The 21,055-nt window shown below is 42.3% G+C and overlaps 1 protein-coding gene across 4 annotated transcripts in view; it reads right to left on the reverse strand.

Annotated features, from left to right (window-relative positions):
* Positions 1 to 268: 268 nt before the first annotated feature.
* The window catches only part of LOC148661124 (butyrophilin subfamily 1 member A1-like), a 57,210-nt gene continuing 36,423 nt past the window's right edge, over positions 269 to 21,055 (reverse strand). For 3 of the 4 annotated variants that reach the window (XM_088634429.1, XM_088634426.1, XM_088634422.1), the window contains one exon: positions 269 to 954. In XM_088634429.1, the coding sequence (XP_088490555.1) occupies positions 464 to 954 (491 nt within the window). In that variant the 3' untranslated portion in view covers positions 269 to 463. Of the gene's footprint in view, positions 955 to 6,932; positions 6,960 to 21,055 lie in introns of all 4 variants that reach the window. The other variant, XM_088634424.1, reaches the window with a different exon arrangement.

Below are 21,055 nucleotides of genomic sequence, written 5' to 3' on the forward strand. Positions count from 1 at the left end.
TGATTGTATTATACTGACATTTTTTGGTTTGAGGAACATTTTCAAATCTGATGACTGGAGGGCATCGGAGACAGATTGCAGGACTGCTTTGTTGAAACCCCAGCTAGGGTTAGGGTTAACATTCCCACACGACTTACACTTTTAACACTCAGTGCTGGACTTGGGGTCCCAAGAGAACTTTAGAATGAGTGATAGTTTGCTCCTACAAAAACTCCAAATATTCCCTCAGCTCTCAGTGTCCATGATCAGACAACACAACGCAGAGCAGTACTGTTTCATTATTAGTAATTATTTATTGAAATGATGATGTTCACAATCTACAGTGTTGAAAACAATCCTGGTACGGACGTTTTCTGCAGTCCTATCCCACCCATCACCCCTACACCAGAAAACAATAACAGCGATAAAACGTATTAATATTGAGACATACAGTAGCTGTTAGTGATGAGTTCGTAAGATTTGTTTAATATTCACATCTGACAGGAGTCAGCAGCACAAGGTCTTTATAATCCCAGGTCCAGAAGACAGGATAGATTTTCTCCCCTTGATTGAAGACCATGTCAGTGAAGGTGTAGATATGAGTCTTAGACTCTACTTTGTAAAAGGAGACCTTCCTCTTTCCAATATCCACACACACCCCTAACGTCTTGGGATGCACTTTGAGGTGGGAAGAACAGTATTCTAACATCCAGTACCCCTCCTGAGGAGAGAAACTGAAGTCTCCTTTCCTCTCTGCAGACTCTCTAGTGACTCCTATTCTCCAGTATTGATTCACCTCCACCTCCCAGTAGTGTCTCCCGAAGGAGAAGCCTTCCCTGCTCAGGACACAGGCCCAGGAATCAAATCTCTGGGGATTGTCAGGGAAATTGCTCCACGGTCCCTTTTGCACTCTCTTCCCATCCTCAGACAGTGTGAGAGAACAATACGCTGTGTCAGGGTCCAGAGTCAAATCAGCTGTCGGAATAAAAGTGTAAATATCAGAAGAGTCTGTTGAAAATATGAAAATTTAAGTCAAATGGTATTTGTGAAATATGTATTTGATTCTTGGGTGTACAGAATGTGTAAATGTATACACCTCATATAAGCACATTCTGTGTACTGTATATACATGTAAATTCTATAGCTGCTATAATATATAGTGTATATACGGTATTACACTATATGATACCTGAAATCTAGGATTTCTTCTTTTTACCTTTCAGTGAGGAATTAACCTGCACTTGTTCCTATACTGTACGCAAGAGTATATGCCAAGTATATCCTACATCACTGAAGCACTGACTCTAATTTTAAAAAATCTGTTCTTTAAAAGTATCAGCGACTCCACTGCTGTCCATCAATTCTTCACTGTGGTCAAGAGTTAAAAAAAACTATATTCTTCTCTTATACTTCACAAGCTTCAGTTTGAAGGGGAACACAGTTTCTTTTATCTTGTTTTTTTTTTACTTCAAGGTCCTATACATTTGTTTATACTGTATAAGACTTCATTCCTGAACAAAAAGCTGTCGTTATTTAGAAATGAGTTAGGGAGCCCTCTACTGGACAAGGGTGAAAACTGCAGTGTGGCCCTGCAGCTGACAAGGCAGCATCTTCCTCTCATGTTTCACACTTATTCTGCATAGAAGCGGACACTGTCAGTCATACTAATTCCACAGGACAACCTGTTACTGTGGAAATACAGACACCCTATAGATCACTTCTGGTCTGGAATGAGGACTCCAATATCACTAGTGAACACCCTACTTTAGGGTTTAATGTGAAGCTGCAAAGGAATTTTCCACATATACCAAATGGCGGAAGAATAATCTAATTTAGAACAGAGAATTTAAGGATGAAAGAAAAAGTGATCTGAATGGAAAATTCAAAAGAGCACCCAACTTTTTGCTGTGAATTTTGCTGCTCAAATAAGTGAAATTACTTGTCACTCAGTGAAATCTGACCATTTAAAGATTTAGGGAAGGTTTATAGGTGTCTCAAGCAAACACTAGGGTTTTTTATCCTTTGTCTGCCTGTGTATTCAATATTGATTAGACAAAATGAATCTGTTATTATTTAAGCTGCTACAGGAAGTTATTTTTACAGCCTAGTGATCCTAGTAAGTAGTGTGGAGTAATTAATATGGGTAGTATTTGAACATTATCTTCAGCTTTGAGCTCAACGGAAAAATGTGTGGAACAAAGTCTCAGCATTGTTGCTCTAATTAGCATGAACTGCAGGGGGCTTTGAATCAAAACACTGAAAGATCTGTGTAAGAAGACTTATATCCCATTTAAATATGGATTTCTTTCATTCCAGTTCTCTTCACTGCCCAAGATATCTGAAAATTTACTATCACGTGCTTAAGGCTCTACATGCATTAACTGTAAATCAGCTACTAATAAATGTAGACAAACATTATTATTATTATTATTATTATTAATAATAATAATAATAAATTATTATTATTATTACTAATAAATGACAATGATTATAAGAATGTATTAATAAATGTGATGTGACTGAATGTTAGTTAATAATGACAAGAAATTTCCAAGCGATGGATGCATAAATTCATTATGTGGTGACAGTACTGTTTTCACTACATACAGTACTAATGTGATCCAGTGTTCTGCTTAGTATGTTCCTACTGTCAGTTGCTTAAACCATATGTGGTTTAAATGAATCCCCTACTTTCTTAACACCTGATTCAGTGTACCATGGCGTTTGCTATCCTTCATTTCCAGACAAAGAATCAAATGCATATATCACTTCCCTGCTGACTGGTGAAGTACTGGTATCTGCCTTAGCATTCTGGAAGCAAGAAGACCCCCTCTGAAACAACACCGCCCGCTATGTGAAAGCGCTGTGCCAGACATTCGACTCATCGGGCAGAGGTACCTGAATCAACCCATCAGTTTCTCCAGCTCAGACAGGGAACTGGAGCAGCACATTCCTACACAATTCAGTTAAAAAAACTGGCTACTGAGAGCAGATGGGGGGAAAAGCTCTCTGCAATTTCTTTAGAGCAGGTTTGCCTTCGGGCATACGCTAACTGGCAGGGATCTTGCAACAGCTTTGGAAGACCTGACTACACAAGCAAGGGAGAGTTCCATGAGGAGAGAAGCTGGAGACAAACAATCCACATTTGCTCCTTCCCAACCCAACTCTCCTCAACCATATGAATGGGGAGACATAAACTGGCAAGGGGAAGCATTTATACATTCCGGTGTGGTGGGAAACTTTACGGACCTAGCTACAGCAAGAAGACTGCAAATTCCCCTGCTCGCCTCCATTGCTACACAGCTACACAGCTGCTTGATGGAAACCCTTTGTGCCATCAGTTCCCGGAACTACTGTATTCTTCCAAGGGGCAGCCTGTTCACCCTCTGCCTTCCTGAATCCAAGGCGACGAAGGAATATATCCAGAAAAACCTTGAAACCAGTTTTATTTGCCCTTCATCATCACTGGCTAAGGCCATCTTAGCCAGCTATCTTAGCCATCAATTTCCCTACAGGATTAATAAAGTGTTATCTATCTATCTTTGTCTTTGTTCCAAAAAAAGACTGGACAGGACAACAGTCTGTATTGACTACACTGGACTGAAGAAAATCTCAGAGAAAATAAAAAATGTTATCCTCTCCCTCTCATTTATTCACTCCTGGGGAGGGCAAGCAGAGTGAACACTTTCTCAGAAATAGATCTGAGGGGAGCATACAAACTAATTGGAATCTGGGAAGAGAATGAGTGGAAGAAAGCTTTCAATACCTATGCAGTTTATTCTCCCATGGTCTTTAAGACTTTCAGCAATGTTTTCCGGAACCCCTTTCCATATCTTGATGATATGGTGGTGTTTTCTGGCAACCTCCAAGAACATGTTCAGCATGTCCACTGTGTTCTTAATTGACTCAATTAATACCACTTCTTCACAAAATTGGAGAAATGCTAATTCCACGAATCCAAGGAGGCTTTGCTGGGTCATATTGTTTCCCTGGCAGGCATCTGAAAGGACCCCAGTAAGGTTGCAGCTGTCCTGGACTGGCCCACATCATCCACTCCCCCCTATAACAGACCTATCCAAAAAGAGACCCAATCGTGGCAGATGGTCCCCCAAAGGCAAAAGGCCTTTGACAATCTACAAAAACCATATACCTCTGCTATGATTCTTTGTCAATCAGATCCCTCACAGCCTTTTCAACTTGAAGTGGATAACTGACATTGGTGTGGCTGCAGGTCTTTTTGTTTGTGTTTGGGACCCAGACACCACCCCTGTGCCTATTTCTCCTGGAAGAAGTCTCCAGCAGAGTGTAATTACGATGTAGGCAACCGTGAGATCCTTGCAGCTATACTGGCCCTCGAAGAATAGGCACCTAATAATCTAAGAGGCATCTGATAGGCACCTCCTGGAAGAGGCTCAACATCCTTTTGTGGTATTCAATATCCATAAAAACCTTGTGTATCTACGGATAACCGATTGTCTGAATCCCCGACAGGCCTATAATCCCTGTTCTTCTCCTGTTTCAATTTCTCAATAACATATCGACCGTGACACAGAAACGTCAAGGCCGATGCACTGTCGAGGATGCACTCACCCGATGTTACCCCTCCAGAGCCAATCTCCATCAGTCCACAACACCGAATAATTGGGGCCACTCTACAGGAAGTCAAGTCAAAAGTCTCTGCTGCTCAGGAGAGCATTTGTCTACAGAGCAGTGATCTACAGTTAAGGCTACTAATGCCAGCAACCAAATGTTTCTCCTTTTTTTTTGCAGAAAAGCACATCAGCAACCCACAATTTTTCATCCGTCCACTTGTTAACAATGTAGAACTTCTAGCTACAGAGCAACTTTTATTATATAATTGAAATCCATTTGGATTCTGTGCCTCAAATCTTGAGAAATTCACTAGAACTTCAATTCCAGCCCGATGAACAGAAATGTGACATGGAGAAACCATATTACACCAGAAGCCCCACCACACCAATGCACAGCACCCATTGGACCAGCTTCCCCCCCCTACATGTAGACTGCTAATACTCTCTCATCTCAGACTTCCTATTCCCAACCCAATGCTCTCAGCAGCTCCTTTTTTTCTTCAAGCTCCAGAATTCTGACCTCCCCCTGACTTCACTCAGCACTGCAATATCTTCAGGTCTAGGGCAGCAACTGCTAGTCATCCTCCCCTTTGCGCCTTGTCGCACCACCAATTATTGAGGGTTAAATTCAATCCAGATGCAAGTTTCAGCAATTATTAATCTGTCCTCTATTTCAATTATGTGTATTTTCCCCATGCCCAGTTAGTTTACCCCATGGTACATCACACACACAGATCCAGATCCAGTCACAGACACTGTGTGTAGATGACGACCCCAATGCCACAGGTTCACACTCCTTCGCAGTCTGTACTGCCGTCACCACTGGCTGACAGTCTGTCCTTTATCACACTGCTGACTTCCAGCCTGTTCTCACATGATGAGCTGTGGATGAAGCTGATCAACTTTTTATCACATGTTGCTCAGTCGCACTTTATACAGGACTAACTGAAATAATATTGCAGATGTCAATGACACTGCCTGCAGAACAATAAAAATACAATTCTTGCTCTGTGTACTGGGAGGGGTGGCTATAGTGGGTAGCCCTGGTTTCCCTCTAGTTCTGCCACTGATAGGAACTTGCAGATTTCTTAGGGTGAATCAGGCAGTAAGATGGAGGAATATATGTGGGATCAGTGTGTCCTGACAGAGCTTTTAGATCCAGTCAATAAGAGACTAAAGGGTCTGTCTCTCTTCCAGTGCCTGAGACATTTTAACATTATGTGTCTTATTTGTCATGAGAAGAGGTGGGTGTTGTAGGTATTTTCGTGGTCAGGGGAAATTAAGTTTCTGTGTTTTCAGTTCAGACAGATTTTTCTTATTGTCTTACTCAGTGTGGCACAGTTGGTGTGTCGAAGAATACACCAACCTAAAACATTTGACAAATAAAACAAGTTCATCCTTCTTACTGAGCAGCATTTTACATGCAGAAGAAAGAATCAAGTCAAATCAGCCCAGGTATAGGCAAGAACTCAAAGTAGCCAAAGCAGAGCATCTCAGAGAACCACGCCCTGAGTTTGTAGCTTGCAGTTATTGTAAAGTGGGACAGGGAGGATATAAAAGCAAGGAATGAGCATAAATTGTCAATCCAATAAAAAAGACAATGAAATGATTAATTTCTATTTGACTTCCCCCTTCCCCCATGAAATCTTTAAGTTTGTTTTAATGTAGTCTGACTGCATCACCCTCGATAAAGGTGAGGGACTTTGTAACACTTATCGTATTTGAACTCAGCAAAGGCAACTAAACCAGGTCCAGCCAGTATGAGGTGGGTGGACATACAGGAACTTTTCAAGAACTATAAAATCACAGGTGATATAAATACCACTGTTAATAAGGTTTGGTGAAACAACCCACTCAGCCCACTTCTAAGAGGTCACCCTGGTAAAGTTTCTTCTAAAACTAACCACACCAAACACAACCTGAGCAATAAATAATTCTAGACCTCAGACTCCTGGAGGACAGGAAGTTAGGCCTGTGAAGATAGGCCCAAGAGGACTGGAAGTCAAGACCAGGGATGTCAGGAAGCAAGGAAGCCAGTATACCAAGGAGAAGAAGTAACAAAGAGCTCAACTGGAATATGTAAAGAGCCGTAAAGAATACGTTGTCATTGTGTAAAATGGGATTTTTACACTATCAGCACCAACATGAGAGCCTCCTATTGGCCATTAGAGAGATGAAAAAAAGATTCCCAACCCGAAGTCCTGATTGATTTTTAACCTTTCCCCTTGAGTTATGTCCCTTGAGTTACATACAGGAGTTTACAGAAAAGCTGACTTGTAGTACAGCTAATGTTTACACAGCCAGTCTGTGTTACAATAGTGGAGTATTTATGTCTTTATCTTAAAAAGGAGACATTCTTACCTGCAGCACTGCACAGCAACTGATATACTGGAAGAGAGAAATACAGACACTGTTAATCACAGACACACACTGGGCTCCACACAGTCAGCATTGGGGGGGTCATTCACGTTTCTTGCTGTAGAACTAGAGCATGTGCAGGTTTTCAATTTCATAAATCTAAGAGTTTCCAAAACATCAATCATGGTCATGAAATGCCAAATATGAAAAATTCCATTGGATTCTATACTTTTTGTTCAGTTTCACAGCCTACAAATATATTCTGTAATAACTAATGGCTGCCTGCTTCACCGGTGCCCTCTTGTGTTCAGGAGGATAGCTGGTCTCCTCATCCCACTTAACCACTGTTTAAACATTTGCCCAAAGAAATGACTGGATTGTTACTGCTATTCTGAACATTTTCAAATTAGTTATTGTTGAGACTGTTGTAACAGAAGAAATAAGGTTCTTGATCCCGAGATGAAGTAAAACAGATGAGTTTATTGCATGCAAGGAACAATAAAGCCGAAGTCTTGTTTCCCGCAAGAAACAACAAAACCGAAGTATTGTTCAACGTACTGGTACAAACTTTTGGGTTATATAGTGTTTTCTTCTCCGTTTCTGACGTCACTCGGTCTGATGGTAAAGAGGGGGGTTCATGGTATTTGGTCAGTTTACGATGTTCTGGACAAATGGTCAGTTTAAGATTACACCCAGGGGGTTCCTAGCTTGCATCTGCAATCCTTATCAGTTAACCCCCTTTCCTGCCATAAACCCCAGCTTGTGACTTAGAAGTCTAAACCCCCTACAGAAAGGATTAAATTCAAACCCCCATCTTCACATCTTTCTTCATTCCCCCCTTATAAAATATGGCATACGTCAGTGTAGCCTATTTTTATACATACAATGTCAGGGCAGATCTTTCCTTTCTTGGCGAACAGGTATGTATTGCCATGACATTGTACGTTCCACTGTTATAGCAAGATGTGATACATGTTTTGTACAAGTGATAGTTACAATTATACACATAAAACAATCCTAATCCTACAAATACAGAAAGTCCTACCCCAGGACCCAAACGCAGACCTCAGCCATGTGGAGATCTATCGTCAGGATCTTGGAACAGCAATATTGACCCAACTCCGATTATACTATTTTGGCTGAATAGATATGCCAACACCCGGAATGTATTGATACCATATTCCCAGTAATGCTCCTCAGGCCTAACAAGCACACTGTTGGTCTTAGGACGCATCAGACACAGAAACGGTAACAACATCCTTCTTTCTGTTCACTCAGTCTCTGGTGCCGTGGGTCGGTGAAAGTGCGATGCGCGGATCCAGCGATCTCATCCTGTCACTCAGATGGCACAGTCAGTAGTTGGTGGCACTTGATATGGTCCCTCCCAGCAGGATTGCAACGTCTGGCAGGGTATCTCTTCTTCACCTACACCCACTCGCCAGGTATCCGGTCGTGTCTCCCCTCTACTGGAGGTCCCCAAGCGTCCGGCACCTGTTCACGAGCCCTGTGCACCGCTTCAGTTAACAAACCTACAACACTTTAATAGAGAGTTAGTAAATTCATCAGTGCGTTAGCCAAACTTGGCCTCCAGGGAGTTTCTTTGGCTGCCCATGATGATCTCAAATGGGCTCAGTCTCACAGTTCCGTTTGCTCCAGCCCGCAAACCGCACAGGACTGCAGGTAGAGCATCTACCCACGGTGTTCCTTCAGTTGATATTTCCTTAGTTGGTCTTTCAGACTGTGGGTGATGGGGGCAATGTGACTTCCAACTTACCCCTAGTGAGGCTGGCACACCTTCCCAGTGTAGTATGCCCCTAGATCAGTATCCAAGGGGCAGGACAGTCCGTACCACTCGATCATCTTTGTCATACACTTGGGTATGTGCCAGGCCACATCCCATCATCATACAACCCCACATTCTTTACACATTTGTTCTAACCACTATTAAACATCTATTAAAGGCCTCAACCTGAATTCTCCCTTTTTCCCAATAGAGGTTTCACAGGGGTCTCAGACTCCTGCTTTCCCAGTGCTGCTCGTCTGGCATCTGCATCTGCATGGTTGTTACCTTGAGTTACTGGAATTCTTTATTTATTGTGTTATTTACACCTTACTCAGGCTGCTTCTGTCAGCAGCTGTAAAAGTACAAATCAGTTCAGAGACAAGCCCAGTATTCTCAACTGGAGTCCCTGCCGTTGTGAGAGAATCCTATTTCTCCATAGCCATCCAGAATTGTGGCCTACATGCAACAAATACATACATTATATACATATACAGTAACCCTTTAACATCTTTCTTTTTACAATCTCCCATCAGTGCTCTTAACTGGCTTGCTGCGCTGAGGCAGTGGAGGGGCATTTTTCCAATTGTTAGCACCTTGAATTCTGTTGTAACAGCTCAGCCTGTTCTCTGTTCTCCCTCATGCATCAGAGAGGACCCATCAGTGAACAGTATTACATTTCCTTAAATTTTCACAGTCCCCCACTTTTTGGCTACAGCATCTAATGGTATAATAGTGCCTACCTCCATGCTCCTGCGTCAGCACAGCTGCCCAGAACCCTTTTTCCACACTTACATACAAAGAATGGTTGATCCCTCTGAGGAAACCCCAGTCTCAGCACCTGTAAGAGAGCTTGTTTCAAATTATTACAGGCGGCTTTTGCTGCTGGAACCAAGGCAATCTTGTCCTTGTACTGCACTCCCCCCTTAAGCAGATCTGTTAAGAGTTGTGCACCCCGTAAAAACATTGCACCCAGGCCCTGTTAAAATTTCACAATGCTAGACACAAAAGGGCCTTATCATAACTGCTTCTATTAGACACTCTAAAGCTGAAGCAACTCAGACTTGTGGGTTTCCTCGTCAGGGGAAGCACTCAGAATACCATCAACATACTGAGTGATCACAGTCAGTTGAAGCCACGTGATACCCTGTTCTGGATAGTCATTCTTTGTAATGCATAATATTCCAACCCAATAGATCTGGGATAAAACCACCCATTAAAATCTGGTACTCAGCAAGTAAAACTTGCTGCCCCAATACTCCTGTGGCCTCCTGCCGTCTTCCCATATACATTGCTCTATAGTACACTGTTGAACAGAGGAGTGAAACAAGCATGACAGTAGTGCTCCAGTATCCCCTAACAGAGAAACCAACACTCCATCAACAGTACATTTTTATCCACTGGACTGGGACAGACTTAGGGAGGCTACAAGGGATTTACAGGATCTAATCGTTAGGTAAACAGATCTTCTCACAAGACGTTATTCTCCCCAGTCTCGATTCTAAACCTACAGCGTTTCAGCATGTCTGGTTTTGAGACATTCGAATAAACCCAAATTGTTTCCACTATTGCAACTAATTGTATAAAAAATACAAAAACTGTATATCTAACTACTTTTACGTCCACCTGTACTGTACTTATAAGTTTCAGACGCTCTTATATTTTCCAATCTCCTTAAGTTGATTTTCGTCAAGTCTCTCTAGTTACGTCTCTAGCCAGTCACATCGTCATTTAGTATACAAAAACTCACAGTTACACACATACATGCCGGCACACAAATTCATAAAACACACATACACATCGAGAATATATTTTTCTCTTCGTACTACATTGTGCTGTATTCTTGTTTTACTTCTACGTGAATCCTTTTAATTCCTGAAGCGCACTCCAGGTTCGCTGCATTCCTAATTTCGGGTGCGGTACATTAGCCCACCAGTCAATATCTTCCGGTTTTGGATTTGATCGTATGGGGGAATCAGGGAAGGTAGGTGCGAGTGGGGACCCCCTCGACGGGGTGCGAGACACTTAGAGTGACGCTGTCCTCAACAACGCCAGCCCCCGCTACATCAGGCCCTCTCCCGCTTAGGGTGAGAGTACAGGTCTGGGGGCGCCCTCTGTTTAAGGGAGTTCCTGTTCCGTCTCTATCACACTCGTACCAGGTGTCATCCCACTCAGACCCCCTGTCTCCATATGGTCACTGTGGGAATTGATCCCAATTATTTTCATTTCCTGCCTGTCTGTTCCCCCATGGGAGAGCAGGATATAACACATTAACTAGTACAGTGCAACCAGGAACTAATTCTTCTTTTAGTTTCTGATTCTCCTGCACTGCCTCTTTTGTTTATACTCTTTCGTAGCGAGTAAAGTATCTTTTTTTCCGGGTTTTTGTTTTCCCCGTAAACACACTTTTAAGAAGTCACATCCCAATTCCTTTTTTTTTTCTCATGTATCTGCCACCACTGTTGCCGGCCGTGCACCAGGGTGGGAGCTACATGCTTGTGCTTTTGCCAATCAATACTCATATGCTTTCTTTACAGGCGTCTTCGCCCCAGACTCCCTCTGACAAACTCAACTTTTCGCATATTTTTCTCCTTTTTTTTTCCGTCAATTTACACTTTTCAGATATATAAACGGACCCTTCCACCACTTTCTCAAACCATCAGTTAGCACACATGTTCGGTCTCTTTTACTTTTGTGTTGTGTGAGGTAACAGCTCATACAGTAAGGGGATGCTTTCACTTGAAAAACCTGTGCATTCCTGCACTCATTCAGCTAAGGGCGTCTGTTACCTCCAGATCTAAATGCCTCTCAGAGACTTTAGAGAGGACTTACACCGCACTGTTCACAGGTAAGGAACGAGACCTCGAAAACCCCCTTTCCTGATCAGTAATTCACCATCCCCAGAATGCCAGCATCGCTGCTTTTGCCCCGGGGTGGACTTACACACTGAGCTCAATCAGGGCGATTCTCGGGTCTCAACGTCCTTTAAATCCTGCTACTTAATGCTTTGCTCTTTTATTATGAGGTGTGTTTATGTTAGTGTCGTGCGTGTGTATATGTATTCACAAACAAGGAAAACACCAAAAACATACATACATATATATATATATCTCTTCTACTCCTGTTTCCTTTAAAACAAAAAACCACGCCACGCCAATCCGTGCACGATCAAGGCGTAGCTAGCCTCAGGACCCCGGGCGCAATTAAGGCCCACACCAATCCTGGATTATACGTGCATTTAATGCACCACTCAGCTCCAGAACCCCGGGCGCAATTAAGGCCCACACCGATCCTGAGCCTCAGAACTCCGGGCGCAATTAAGGCCCACACCAGTCCTGAACTACATGCATTTAATGCACCACTTGCTCTAGAACCCCGGGCGCAATTAAGGCCCACACCAATCCTGAGCCTCAGAACTCCGGGCGCAATTAAGGCCCAAACCAGCTCTGACCTTCAGAACTCCGGGAGCAATTAAGGCCCACACCAGTCCTGAACTTCGCGGTAAAGGTCCAAAACCCGTTCAAAAACTCCACGCGCAATTAAGGCATACACCAGCTTCGAACGCCTGTACACAATACCACGGACCGCCTGCCAGACCAAATTCTGGGCTTACAGCAAACAACCCATTACATACGCCGGTGTCTTCCCTGGGCCAGAGGAATTCAGGAACTCACGTTTACTCTGTCATCTCGGGCGATTCTCGCAGGGAGCAGAGACTTCCCAATCGGTCAGAGAGAGTCGGGACTTTTTTTTTAAAAAAAGGAGTCCTTACCTCTTAGTAATGTGAGCGCTGACCGTCTCTCCTGCCGATGGGAAGTTCTGCGCCTTCTGGAGCATCCTGCTGACTACACCAAATTTGTTGTAACAGAACGAATAAGGTTCTTGATCCCGAGATGAAGTAAAACAGATGAGTTTATTGCATGCAAGGAACAATAAAGCCGAAGTCTTGTTTCCCGCAAGAAACAACAAAACCGAAGTATTGTTCGATGTGCCGGTACGAACTTTTAGGTTATATAGTCCTTGCTTGCTGCTTCAGACGTCATTCAATGTTATGGTAAGGGGGGGGGGGGGGGGGTCATGGTATTTGGCCAGTTAAAAGGCCCTGGCCAAATGGTCAGTTTAAGATTATGCCCCCAGGGGGTTCCTTGCTCGCATCTGGAATCCTTATCAGTTAACCCCCTTTCCTGCCATAAACCCCTGTTGCTTAGAAGTCTAATTTTCAGGCAGAACTGACTTAAGTTATTAACCCTTTTAACATCTTGTCTCTTACTTCATCAGTAACGTAGATCCAGTCAGGAAGATTCCAGAAATCCAAGACGGAAACCTACTGATCATATCCAGAACGGATGTGTGTAAAGTTTTTTTAAGACCAATCCACGCAATGCTCCTGGCCGCGTTCTGAAGGCATGTGCAGACCAGCTGGCAGATGTCTTCTCGGACATATTCAATCTCTCTCTAGCTCAGTCTATAGTTCTTTCCTGCTTTAAGAAAACCACCATTGTCCCTGTTCCTAAGAAACCCAGAGTCAGTTGCCTGAATGATTACCGCCCTGTTGCACTCACATCAGTTATCATAAAGTGCTTCGAGCGGTTGGTCAAAGCATACCTCCTCACTGCCTGACACTCTAGAGCCACTGCAATTTGCGTATCACCAGAACAGGTCAACAGAAGATGCTATTGCCACTGCCCTCCATACTGCCCTCTCACACCTGGATAAAAAAGGAACATATGTGAGAATGCTGTTTATTGATTACAGCTCAGCATTCAATTACAAAGTGCCCTCAAAGCTTTGTCATCAAGCTCCAGGACCTGGGACTGAACACCTCCCTCTGTAACTGGATCCTGGACTTCTTGACGGAACGTCTGCAGGTGGTGAGGGTGGGCACTAACATATCCTCTACCCTGACCCTAAACACTGGAGTCCCCCGAAGGTTGTGTGCTTAGCCCTGTCCTCTACTCCTTATTTACTCATGATTGTGTCACCAGGCATAACTCAAATTACATCATTAAGTTTGCGGACGATACAACAGTCATCGGCCTGATCACAAATGGTGAAGAGTCTGCGTACAGGGAGGAGGTTGAAACCCTGGCAGCATGGTGCCAGGAGAACAACCTCTCTCTGAACATCAGTAAGACTAAGGAGATGATTGTGGACTCCAGAAAACACCAGGGAGGAGATCACACACCTATCTACATCAGTGGGACTGCAGTGGAGAGGACTTAACCTGGACCCACCACACCAACACCATGGTCAAAACAGCACGGCAGTGCCTATTCTTTCTCCGTAGGCTAAAGAGGTTTGGCATGCCATCAAAAATCCAGGCCGACTTCTACAGGTGCACTATTGAGAGCATCCTGACTGGTTGCATCACTGCTCCAAGAATTACCTTGCACTGTTTTTGTCCTGTTATATTTTTTCCTGTTATATCTGTTTGCGAAATTTTGCAAAGCTTTGATTACTTGATTACATGTTATGTTATTACATGTTACTGTTATTGTTATTGTGTTACTGTCTATTGTCTTATCTTCTGTCCTATTTATATACTGCACCTGAGTGACTAATGAGAAACACTTTTCATTATACTATGCACCTGTGTAAGTTTAATGACAAAGTTGAATTGAATTGAATTGGTATGGGAACTGCTCCGCCCGGGATCGCAAAGTATTGCAGAGGGTGGTGCAGTCAACGCAGCTCATTACTGGCTGTGAGCTACCAAACATCCAGGATATCTACTCAGCTAGATGTTTGAAGAAGACCAGGTCCATTCTTAAGGACCCCAGTCATCCCAGTCACAAACTGTTTTCCCTCCTACCGCCCGGTAAACGGTACCAAAGCATTCGGTCCAAGTCCAGACTACGGAACAGCTTCTACCTCCAGGCAATACGACTGCTAAATAGCCAACCTGCAGCTCCTTAAGCAAATCACCTGTAATGTCTACATGGACACACAGTTTTCACTGTATTCTGCTTAACCACACTACTTATATTGCATACACCCTGGACACATAGCAGCTCTACTCATATTGAGTATTCCATTTCTATTCCATCTATTATTATGTAACCTTATTTTCATAACCTCAATTTTGTGATTTTTGTGTTTTTGTGATTTCTGTGATTCTTGTGATATTTGTGAGCTCGCGGAAAAGACATTTCATTGCCAGCAACTACTGCTGTATTGTTATGCATTTGATAAATAAACTTTGATTTGATTTGAAACTATGATTTGAAAAGATGAGCATGTTTTTGTGTCTGTGTGCTTTGGACTGATGGTTTTACAGAAAAGGCTCTGGCTCTCCTGTGGCCCTTGATTGGATAAAATGGTTAGAAAATGGTAGTTGGTCAGAACTCCTTTTCTCTCATTTGGCATCTCTAAGTTGCAAATAGGCCTCAGTGAATAAATGAGCTGTCTAATTAAGGACTAGTATGCTCTCAATACTCGGTACCTTCAAGGCTGATAGGCTGGAAGTCTTTGTTATTGTAGGCACACTTGTAGATTTCTTCAGTTCCATTTTCTTGTAATGGGGCACTGATGATTATCCTGAAATACAGAACAGTTATACAATTTAATTAACACCATCATGACACAGAGAATTTTAAGTGCATAAGAATGGATATGAACACATAGAAGAATATTTCGTCCCAACTAACTGGCCTAACTGTAACTAACTGTCACAGATGTCGGAAGAGACAAGCTGTGAAATGCGTAGAGGCAAAACGGAGGGTTAGCCCGGGCTCAGCTGGTCAGACAATGTTGGGTAGAAACCTATGCCCTCAGGCCGCATAGGAGACCACCTGGTGGTAGGTGGGTCTCAAAACATCCGAACCCTCAATGCTGAGCAAGGAGGAAAGCGAAAGCCAGAAATATATAGCCCAAGACAAAGACACACCAGACAAGCACAGGGAAACTAGGGACAGAATCAGAGTAGGAGCACCCAATAGCTTTAGAAAGCGTGACACTAACAGGATCTCATCCAGCCATGTTTTGAAGGAAGCCAAGGTATCGGCTTTAACAACATTGCTGTGTAGCTTGTTCCTTTCCTCGCTAATAAACTATTAATTTTGTTGGTCAAAAGAAATATTGTTTATGAGATACAAGTTTCCTTTTTTGAAGAACAAATTCTATCAGAATGGGGCTGATAGGGTAATGGATCCTGTGCAGGACTCAAGACTCAGAGAAAGACACTAAGCTGAATCGCTAGGCAAAATCGAAAACCAGGAAGCAGTAGGTCTGAACACAGAGTCAACGAGGAAGCAACAATCCAAAACACAAGGCGAAAATCGAAAATGAGAAGCAGGCAAGGAGATCAAATACCGGAGAAAAGCAAGAGATAAACGCGCACTAGAGAGCTCGAAGAGAATCCGCAATAGTGAGCGGGGAAGTGAGGAAAAAGGAGAACTAAAATAGGGACGGGAGAGAAAGGTGATTGGCGTTTTACTTGCGGCGTGAGCTTGTTTTACAGGGTGTGCGCGTGGGAATGCATGAAGGAACAGATGCGCGAGTGGAATGCGTAACAAATTCAATCTCTTGTGTAATTTAGTAAACCTATAGAACTAGGAGTAACAACACTAACAGTCACAATGAGCAGTATAATAACAAAGTAAAGGCTTGGAAGTCAAACAGAAATAAGATTAAAATGCTGAATTTGAGAAAGTTTTTACCTTCCATACAAGCCCCTTATTGGCAGTGACTGTTATCTACGGACATCATTTTTCAGTTCAACACTGTAGCTCTTTCAAAGTTGCAGATGGACTCACAGTGTCAACTTTGGATTGTGGGAGGAAACCCACACAAGCAAGAGGAGAACATACAAACTCTAGGTAAAATAGCAGCCCAGGAATTGAACACAAAGACCCAGAGCTACGAGGCAACCATACTAACTGCTGTGCTACCATACCACCCTAGAAGAGATAAAAAATGAAAATAAAGTGATTTTACTAAAACAGTTCCTGACTCCCATAATGCAGTTGTTTCTATCTTGGTGTCCTGGATACGGGCAATGTAAACGTTCCAGAAAAAATGTCCAAAACCAAAAAGACCCATTGACACCAAGGGACAGCACCAGAGGAGGTGGTACAGATGGCAACTGAATAATTTCTGTGTCCTGCAGCTTTGATTACAACCAAATCTAATCACGCTGCCACCCCAGCCACGAGCCGAAACGTTGTGTGTTCTTACTTCTCTTTTCAGCATGGAATAAACCTATTACTTGTTCCTTGGCAGCCTACGCATGCTGACCCAGCTACTCACCGGAACTATACAAAAATACATGCTAATATACATTAACTTTTAAAAATTGCACACTCACTGTTATTTTTCTGGATTCTGTATACAGTGATTATTGTTCCAACCTCTTTAAGGACCTGCAGTTCTGAAGCTCTTTCTGGCCCCCACACTTTCTTCTCCCACCAAAAGAGAAGAAGAACTTCTTCTCCTGACCCCTAGGAAGAGAATCCCTAGGAAGAGTAAAATCTGACTGGGAAACATCTCTGTCCATCTGCTTACTTTGAGGTTTTGAAAAACAGGAGGAAACAACTGCCGATTTAAATTCAAACAGCCTCATATCATGTGATTTCCTGTTTTTTCAGCATATTCCATTTCTTAGAAAAGCCTGTTCCTTTGTTTTTGAAGTTATGTCTGTCAAGTATGCACATGTTTAGGGCAGGAGCTTAGTTTTTTAACTAAACTAAATCTTGGATCTTGGAAAGCCAGATCTGTATAACATTGAAAGGCAATGAGCCAGAATTAATTAGAACATTATGCATTGAAAAACTGCAGGAAAACATTCATGATAATTACATTTCAGTGCTCAACAAGGTGTAGCATTGTAAGCAATCTTCTATAAACTGAAATATGAAAAATCCCATTGTGCTCCATACAAGGTTTAGAATAAGCAGTGAATCTTGAGCCAAAAGACACAAGTGGAAACTGTGTTTGAAACTGAGAATAGGGAGACTACTTCACACTGAGAATTTCAGAACTGTGGAACACGCCATATTGTTGAAGCCAGTACTCTAATGGCTCCAGGAGACCCTTGGACTTTCATTAGAGACCCAACCCTCTAAGATTTAAAAACACTCAGAAATGCCTGTGCTACAGTGCTACGCATTGAGCAAACATCTTTTCTGAGCTCTACTTAATAAATTAATTTCACATTAATTAATAAATTTATTTCACATCCCACAGCAGAATATGGTTTTTTAAACACTTTTGGATGATGAGGAAGAATTTTAGCATTGACCTTTTTTTAAGTGTATAAGATAGTGACTAGTTGGCTTTAAAAAAATGCTTTTTACCCAGCAACAGTATGAAAGAACAATTGCAAGCATATTATTTGACATTTTGATATTAATGGTACAACTGCAGGATATCTAGCTCATTTCCCACCTTTTATTTATATGCTTCCTTTTGTCTGTATGCAAGGTAGAACTGCTTCTTAAGAAGAATGTGGTCAATTACAAAGAAATGTTTGTAGAGAGAGAAACAACTCCTAATATGGAAACTTAGAATGAGCTTCCTGTGTGAATTTGCTGTATAAAACTCATTGCATTTATCATCTCAGTGGACAGGTTACTCACAGATCTGTATGAGAGGCTGCTCTCAGATCTGCATGATTATATCCTCCCCATGCGCATGAATAAAGGGACTCTGCTTGACCACACCTAACCTGAGTGAAGACTTTTCTTCGACAATGAGAACCTGGAATCAATAATCTAGAAACTACCAAATGATCTAGATTGGGTCAAAGGGCCTCCTCGTTTGTGATCCTTCTTATTTTCCTATGGTCTGTCCCCGGTTATGTTCACAAAAGCTGTCTAACTCCAATTATTAAAGGCATGAGAAACATATTCTCCAAATGTACAGGATAACATTTCCCTTCTGTTCCCTGTCCCCAGAATATTCCTAGATGTTTTTTATATTTACTTGATATTCTGGTTATTCAGGTGAAACTAATTTAAAACAGAGATTCCTTGAAATTCTAATCAAAGGCATGAATGATGAATTACGAAAGTGTTACCAAAGCAGAAACAATTTACAGAGTTAACAGCACAATTAACATAACATTTACAGATATTTACAGTAAAAACATATTGACAGACACTTAAATACATCAGGTAAAACATAATTGTGAGACAGGGTCACTGCTTGTTCCACAGGCTGTAACAGGAGATCACGTACTGGGCTGTAGCTATATTGAGTTTCCATACTCAGGGGGATTGGAAACTGTTCTATGGCAGGTGTGAGAATTATGGGATATTTGTTATTTCTAGGAAATAATATTAATATAATCCCAGAGTGTTTCTCAAAGTGCTTCAAAAATTGTGCATTATCTCTATCTCCCACTGACTGGGTTTGTTGATAAAAACATTAGCCAAAACTATTTATATTAAAAGTGTATATTTATATAAATATTAGGCTATGTCATGTCATTCGCCAAACTGCTTTATACCATGTGGTGTCACAGGAAGCCGGAACCTACGCAGCAAGCAACAAGCACAAGGCAGGGTACACTCTGGACAGGAGGGCCAGTCCATCGCAGGGAAAGTGCAAGCCAATCATACATGGGGATCATTTAGAGGCCACGGTAAAGACAGAGGGGGGAAATTTGGCCCAGACACCGGCACACACTTGCAAGGTTGAAATTAAAAACATTAAACAAAATGTGTTTGAACAAATGTAAGTACTTATAACCAACCAAGACTGGGTTTGACCTGCAGGACCTAAGGAAGTAGAACTGTAGATTTCTAGGACTAGTAGTGTAGTTTTTGAGGGCAGTTTTTTCCAGTCAGCCTTCTTCTACTCAGTTTTCTCCGATCTGTTCCTTATATGAATGATTAACTTTATAATTATATATCCATTATATTTGGAAATTTGTTTTTCCTCAAAGGTTTTTGCACTTTTTAAAATTCAACGATAGTAATTATTTTTAAATACTAAATCTAACTATGAAGTAGCTGTTTCTACACTCTCTAATTGCATCTCTAACATAAAAACCTGGAAGACTAATTTCCTTTATTTAAACTGCAACAAGAATGAATGTCACAATCTTATTCCCCTCCTCTTAAGGGCGCTCCAGCTTTTTCTTGTTCGTCTTGATTTTTCGCCCCAGCCCCTGTTCTAGCCCCTCCCTACGAGAGCCAGATGCTCCCACCATTCCAGGCTCAGCTTTGGAAGATGAACGCCCAGAACCGCGCCTACCATCGAGTCCAGGAGTGGCCCGATGGCATAGGCTTTGCAACTGCATCCTGACCATCTGGGTCTGGGACTTGGAGCACTTGGACCCGTTACCCCTTTTTATTCCCCCGACTCTTCACCGGATCCTGCTCCGGCTTTTAACATCTGTCACATCTGTTTTGGTTTGGAGTTCCCGGCTCTGGACTTTTGCATTCTCTGGATGTTCCTACGGACTCCCTTTGGACTTGTTTGCCTTGGACCACACACCCCCGAGCACCAGTGCACCGTTGACATGCCCCCCTGTTCTTCTTCCAGCCCCGATCCTAGTCTTTTTTCCCAGTGTCTGTCTCACTCCACTCCAGATTCTGCCGTCTGAATAGGGTCCTGAAAGACGCTTTGTGACACTGAAGTAATGCTTTGCAGCACCTCCCATCAACTATGTAAAGCTAATGCAAGCTAAAGCTTTTCCTGAATTTCAATCTATATTGAAGAATTTGGGGGCGATCATTCTTCATCTCAGAAATATCACAAGACAATGTCCCATGTTGTCTTTGACTGTAGCAGAAAAGCTGGTCAACATACTTATCTTTTCTAGAATTGAAGACTGCAATGCTCTATTTGCTGGGGTATCTAAGTCCACACCAAATAAACTTCAAACTTCAGTATGTCCAGAATTCAGAAGCTATGATCTTGCCCAGATCACATGCAAGTGATCACAATACTCCCTGTCCCTGAATCCTTGCACTGGCGTCCTATAAGGTTTTTCGTCGACCTCTATTGACTCATGCTCACCTACAAGGCTTTACACAGCTTGGCACCCCAGTACCTATTACAAAATGTACTGGAATTGACATATTAACAAAATGTACAATTCACGTGTAACAGGACTGTAGAATCACCCAGCTGTTCAGTGCGAGGAGAGAGCATTTGCACTCCCTGCCCCTACTCCAAGATGTTGCCAGCAGATAGCAGAAAGATGTTAAGTTGCATGATAGAAAGCTGTTGAATTGCAAGGTGTCGTCATCAAAATGTTTTTTTTTAATGGACAACAGGGACAAATTCTCTGACACCATCAATAAAAGGGCTGACAGACTGTTTTTTCTTCTGGAACTCAGTTTCTTTAACATTTTAACACATTTCAAAGTTGTTTTAAAACACTTCCTTACTCGTTGAT

This window comes from Lepisosteus platostomus, chromosome 6, assembly GCF_059453375.1.
Source record: "Lepisosteus platostomus isolate fLepPlt1 chromosome 6, fLepPlt1.hap1, whole genome shotgun sequence".
NCBI lineage: Eukaryota > Metazoa > Chordata > Actinopteri > Semionotiformes > Lepisosteidae > Lepisosteus > Lepisosteus platostomus.